The sequence below is a fragment of the Oncorhynchus tshawytscha genome, linkage group LG25 (assembly GCF_018296145.1).
Source record: "Oncorhynchus tshawytscha isolate Ot180627B linkage group LG25, Otsh_v2.0, whole genome shotgun sequence".
NCBI lineage: Eukaryota > Metazoa > Chordata > Actinopteri > Salmoniformes > Salmonidae > Oncorhynchus > Oncorhynchus tshawytscha.
In genome coordinates, this window is record NC_056453.1 from 26932104 (window position 1) to 26938637 (window position 6534).

General features: G+C 40.5%; 1 protein-coding gene across 1 annotated transcript; it reads right to left on the reverse strand.

Moving 5' to 3' along the window:
• Positions 1–622: 622 nt before the first annotated feature.
• agt (angiotensinogen) lies at positions 623–5711 on the reverse strand. Its single transcript, XM_024388150.2, has 5 exons — positions 5522–5711; positions 2390–3199; positions 1986–2259; positions 1134–1290; positions 623–871 (listed from the first exon to the last, which is right to left on the reverse strand). Exons 2-5 carry the CDS (start codon positions 3159–3161, stop codon positions 695–697), a joined length of 1380 nt encoding a protein of 459 aa, XP_024243918.1. The 5' UTR covers positions 3162–3199; positions 5522–5711; the 3' UTR covers positions 623–694.
• Positions 5712–6534: the final 823 nt, after the last annotated feature.

A 6534-nucleotide genomic window follows, 5' to 3' on the forward strand; every position in this document is an offset into this window, starting at 1 on the left:
CATAGACTGTTCTCTCTGCTGCCACACAGCAAGCGGTACCAGAGTGCCAAGTCTAGGTCCAAGAGGCTTCTAAACAGCTTCTACCCCCAAGCCATAAGACTCCTGAACAGCGAATCAAATCTGGCTACCCAGACTATTTGCACCCCCTGCTGCTACTACTCTCTGTTATTATCTATGCATAGTCACTTTAATAACTCTACATGTACATAATTACCTCAGTTACCTCGACACCGGTGCCCCCCTGCAAATTGACTCTGTACCGGTACCCCCTGTATAAAGCCCCGCTATTGTTATTTACTGCTGCCCTTTAATTATTTGTTATTCTTATCTCTTACTTTTTTAGGGATTTTCTTAAAACTGCGTTTTTGGTTAAGGGCTTGTAAGTAAGCATTTCACTGTAAGGTCTACACCTGTGGTATTTGGCGCATGTGACAAATACAATTTGATTTGATTTGAATGTGCTCTATGTGAATACATTACATCTTAATACAGCGTAATGTTGTGTTTTTTCACAAACATGACGCATGATGTATACATAAGTTCTTAACTCCTGGAATAAATGATCATACTAGTAAGGGAACATGCAATATTGCATTGATCTGTCAGTACAAACCCGCAAGTCTGCTGATCCAGGAGGCTTTCATGTGCATTCTTCTGCAGTTGGTCACAGATTTGTTATGTTGATGTAGAAGCCCTAAAGAGTCGGGTTTCTTATTTTTCCCAGCATGAGAATGGCATTGGAGTTTCCCTCTACAATAGCGAAGAAGAAGGGCCTGTTGACAGTGAATTTGAGGGGAACCCCTTCATCTTGGGTCTTGTCTTGAGTCTCAGCACCACCTTCAGACATCTCAAACATGACTTTGTTGAACACCTGGAAGAGATGCACTACTACAATGAGCTCCAAGTCACCATTAGTTTCCAACAAATTATTGCAAAAGACTATAGGAGTACTAGAGTACAAACAGTTCTGTCCCCCATTCTCTCTCTTTTGTCTATTTGCATTCACCACACATAGTAGGCTGCAATTTGTTTAAGGTACTGTTTAGTTTAGTATCTATCTGCTCCCTATCACAGGTTTATGTAAACATATTTTTGTTGTTCCAATACCACTAAGGGGGAAATCTAGATCTTACCTTATCAACACTGAACGGCTTCTTACTGCTGAGTCTCTCAAACTCAGCATCTGAACCCAGCAGACTTTTCTCAATCTCAGCTGCCATGTCAAAGAGCAATGACCTTAGGTCAGTCAAGGCTGTCATGGAGAACTTGGGCAGAGACAGTTCCAGGAACCTACAGTGAAAACAACAGACCAGTTTGCACAGTGCTTATTTCTGTCCCTATTCCTGATAGCTGCTACAGTACATGTTCCATTAAAGCTGGAATCCTTAGTTGCTACATCCATTTAAGGACTTATAAATTAATGATATACCCATTGATTCTTGAAGAATATAACCTATAAATGCCTCATGAGCTTAGTTTAACCCCATCAGAATCCAAAATATAAGCTTGTTTTACTCCATTGTTTGCAAACAATGTAATTGTAAACAAACACTGTATGGCCTCAAAACTTGGTTAAAATTATAATGTTGATATAATGGATGGCCAGTCCTTGCATCCATAGGCTCTGTCTTTGAATTTGAGAGTGGTTACATTTTTCCAGGCCCATACTTCTGCTTTTTACCCAAACACAGGCGGGGTGACGGCTTTATTATTGTTTCAATTAAGGATTCTACTTTTAAAATAGCTTACTATTGATCAATTGATTTTGTCTTTCCACAAATCTTTGTGGCGCAAAGTGTGAACTGGTGTCAGTTGTCAAAAAATAGATATTCTCCTCGGGACAGAAATATATTGAGCTCCAATATTTCAGTAATAGTTATCAATGTTTAATGCAGCACATAATACAGCACTTGTAGGTGTCATCATAGATAACATAAATCTGTCAGAAACATTGCAAGATGGAGCTCAGATATTTTCTGACTTACCCCTCCTTCAGATGCCTGTTCCAGCCAGAGATGATGTCTGACTGTAGTTGAGACTCCATGTCATGCAGGCTGCTCCCCTCGTGAGGCAGCACCAGCAGCATGTAGGCCCGTTTGCTCAGAGATAGTTTCACCACGGTGCACTTCCTGTCCTTATCATTCAGGTACTTGTAGGTGCCTGTGTGGGTCATGAGAGGGACCATGACAGTTGTTGTTGCATCAACCTTGAACTCCTGCATGGTAGTTTTCTCTGTCTGGAACGCCTTCCTCCAGTTGCCTGAAAAAGGGAAAAATAGCTTGTTTGTTGCTTATGATGTGGAACTGTTTTTGTCTGCTGCTGCAATATTTTGACACTGCTATTGTACTGTATGTGTTTTTGGGCTTGTGTGAAAACTATGAGTGTTTACCTTTGAAATGGACAGAGCTGACAAACAGTAGATCTGTGGTTGAGCTAAGGTCCTTGAACAGGCTTGTGATTTTCCTGTCTGATGTCTTCTGGATGAAGTTGTTGATCTGGGTCTCAGCTTCCTGGGGTTGGGAGAAATCCACTGCTCTGATGTACGAGGCATCAGAGAAGTCCTGGGTGCCTTGGACAAAGTCCTTCGAGAGGTCAGTGCCCTTGCGAGCAAAGGCCCACACACAAGTGTTGATCTCATCCTTGGGCCCATCCACCAGGGAATTGATGTCCTGCAGAGTGCGAAGAACATTGTGGCCGTCCACTAGGGAGACACAGTCGTCTCTGTCCGTGTCCCTGTTCAGGCCCAGCAGCTGCTGGTAAGGGATGGCTGTTTTTTTGGAGGCCCCCAGGTACAAGGTGACCAGAGAGCCAAAGGTGTTCATGGGCGAGAGCAAGGTGTTGGAGTCCTTTTGCTTGCTGCTCAGAGCCTTGTACATCCGGAGGCCCAGAGAGTTGAGCAGCTCTGCCAGTACAGCAGTGCGCTGAGGGACGTTCAGTTTCAGTCTGTCAGTGCCTGAGAAGTCTCGAGTGTCAGGCACCACACTGTCATTGTTAAGGGGGGTCAAAGGGACAGTCTCCAGAGGTTTGGTCACTTCGGTTTTGATGGTCTCACAGCTGACGTTCTCAGAGGCGAAGAGGTTAAACGGGTGGACATATACACGGTTCGCTAGGCCTACCGAGAGGCAGGAGAGCAAAAGGAGAGGGCAAAATATATGATGCATGTTCTGCCTTTTTGGCCAGAAATTTCCTTTGAATATTTCTATGAAGAGATAGAAAAGGGTCATAGGGTTAATTCTGTCAGTGCCTGTTACTATTTCAAGCCATGGCTTTGTTATCAATGTTTACCATCTCAAATCATGATTGGCTGCCTGGAACATTGAGCTGAGGTCACTTGTCTAGAACACACCCCCGCAGGTAAGGACACCAGATAGCATATGAACACGTCATAAGCCATTAAAAACATGTTTAGAAGAACAGGAAATTAGCTTTAAAATTGCAACATTTTCTCTCAGCCTCATAGCAAATATTTAGAATAGCAGGAAATTAGCTCTAAACAGAAACATTTTCTCTCAGCCTCATGGCAAAATGCAGGCTTGCTAAGCGGGGGTCTAAGCGTAGGGCAGCGAAATTGCACTACGCTACTGGCTGAGGTCTGTCTGTCAGTGATTGATTTATTTTTACTTTATCTGTCCTTTTCTTTTTGGATAGTGAATGGGATGCTGGCTCGCCTTCAGCTGCAGAGGTCAGTGGGTTAGAGGTTAGGCCGTAGCAAGTACATATGGAACTGACCACAAAGAAAAACAGCTTAGCCACTATCCAAACATACGTCCAACCCTAAATTCTGATTATATAGATCTGCTAAGGGGAGCTAATTAATAACTTGGCTTAGACAACTCTTACATCCCAGTTAGCAAAATGACATTGAAAATATATTTATTGTAGATTCTGAATGATAGGTGGAAATACATAAGAATATTTTCCGTGCGTTGAAAATATGTATTTTCCAGACATTGAAAGGAAATTTTCTGGACATTGAAAATATGTATTTTCCGACCGTTGATTTCAGGTAAATTTTCGGTTCCAATTTAAAGTTGAAAATACGTATTTTCCAGATGTTGAAATCAGGTTCATTTTCGGTTCTAAATGAAAGTTGAAAATAAATAATTTACAGACTCGATTCTATGGCCAAATTTTAACGACACATACATTCTCAATAAGTAAGCATTATATCACAATAATATTTGTTCTATCCATGTAACATTCAACTGAAGATCTGCTCCCATCTATCACATGCATTTACATTACATTTTCTAAAGCTTATAAAACTGGTGGCAACATAGTCCAACCTATAGAGTAAACCAACAGACCACTTCAACTACAATAACATTCTCAGTAACAGAAATATACAGAAATATATTTTTTATTTCTATGACTGTGATATGTTGTTGTTTATCTACCTGTTGTTTATCTAGAGCACAGTAGAGCACAGTAGAGTACAGTACAGTTAAATTCAGTAGAGTACAGCACAGTTTAGTTCAGTAGAGTAGAGTACATTCAAGTAAATTAGGGTACAATATAATACATTATACTACTCTATACTCTATTGTGCTGAACTATACTTTACTGTACTCTACTGTGCTCTAATGTATTGTACTGCACTCTACTGTACTGTAGTATGCTCTACTTTTATTTACTGTACTGTACTCTGCTGTGCTGTACTGTGCAGTACTGTAATGTACTCTGCTGTGCTCTACTGTACTGTACTGTGCTGTCCAAACTTGTGAAACATAGACGTCTATGTTTGGCCCAAATATAGGCCGGTCCGGCCTTGATTTCAACATCCATCGACGTCTGGTCCGGACCGGCCTATATTTGGGCCAAACATAGATGTCTATAATCGGTCAAATTTGATCTGGTCTGGACGTGAACCAAACATAGACGTCTAAGTTTGGGCCAAATTAAGGCGGGTACGGACTGAACCAAACAAAAGACGTCAGCGTCAGTCCATGCTAAGTGGGATAGGCCTACTTATCCATAAATACCACTTTTTTCAAATGATCACTCCATATTGTTACTTAAACATAGCCAAATGTACTTTCTTATTTTTGTTGGATGACTACCAAATAATGAGAGTTCTGGAAGTACAGAACAAACACAAGAGCCTCCTCTTTCTGGGAATACATGGCCTGGATTAATGATTAGGTTTACAGTAAGCAAAGATATTGGGTCATTTAAATAAATAAAAAAACGCTGAAATTCTCTTTTTTGTACACTATGTTTGAATGCTTCCCTTCTCCTTCCCTTTTCTTAAACAAGGTACAGAATATGTTTCCAACAAATACAGTATTGTATGGTAAAACCCAGAAGTGTTGCTGGAGTAAGTCTCCTTGTTTTAATTTAAAACTTCAAGACATTCACTATCTTGATAAACAGAGGTCAATATTTTTTACATAGATTTTTAAGACAAATCATATTCCCTCTCTCATGTCTCCTGAATCACAGCTTTTTGACACTCTATAAACGCAAACACTGTACTTCTGTACAAGTACATTGAAAGTGAATTGAGAAAGCTTTGCCTTACCTTGTGATGGCTTGCTATTGCTGTAGCCTAACTGAGGTCAGCAGTGGACTTGCTGTCTGTCTTAAAAAAACGAATAGCTCTGAACCCCTGAGTTACTCATTAACTAGACCATTGCGTCACTGAGTATTCTGTGATGTTCCAGAGTGTCTTTTGTACTTGCTGATAAATAAATTGCTCAGAGCAGAAGACCACCCTGTTGTCCTTGTGCCCAATGTATTTACTCTGAACATGACGCAAGCAGTGGTTTGCGGGATTAACTGACTTTCACAAGAGGAAACCAGGAAATTGTGTCAGACAGGTTTTCCATCTCTTGGGTTGGAATCACAAAGTGTGTAAGAAAAATACAATGTGTTTGTGTATGTTTGTGTTCTTGGTGCATTGCAGCAAGCCTTTATAGGAAAAGGTCAACATTATAGTTTGGCTGCACCCACTGAACATCTGTTGTTTTTACATCACAAAATATGATAACACTTTGTTGTCAGCGCCCTAAATAAGGTTTATATCACACATTTTATTTATAGATATAATAAATGACAATGTCAGTTTTTGTCAACCACTACATGCTATGCATTACTTGTAAAGAATGTGTTACATACAAACATTAGGAACACTTTTGCCCTCAGAACAGCCTCAACTCATCAGGGCATGGACTCTAAAAGGTGTCGAAAGCGTTCCACAGGGATGCTAGCCCATGTTGACTCCAATGCTTCCCACAGTTGTGTCAAATTGTCTGGATGTCCTTTGGGTGGTGGACCATTCTTGATACACAAGGCACTTAAATGTTTTATCTTGCCCAATCACCCTCTGAATGGCACACATACACAATCCATGTGACAATTGTTGCAAGGCTAAAAAATAATTATTTAACCTGTCTCCTCCCCTTCATCTACACTGATTAAAGTGGATTTAACAAGTGACATCAATACGGGATCAAAGCTTTCACCGGGATTCAGCTGGTCAGTCTATGTCATTGAAAGAGCAGTTCTAACCAAAATTGTTAGTTAAAATAATAA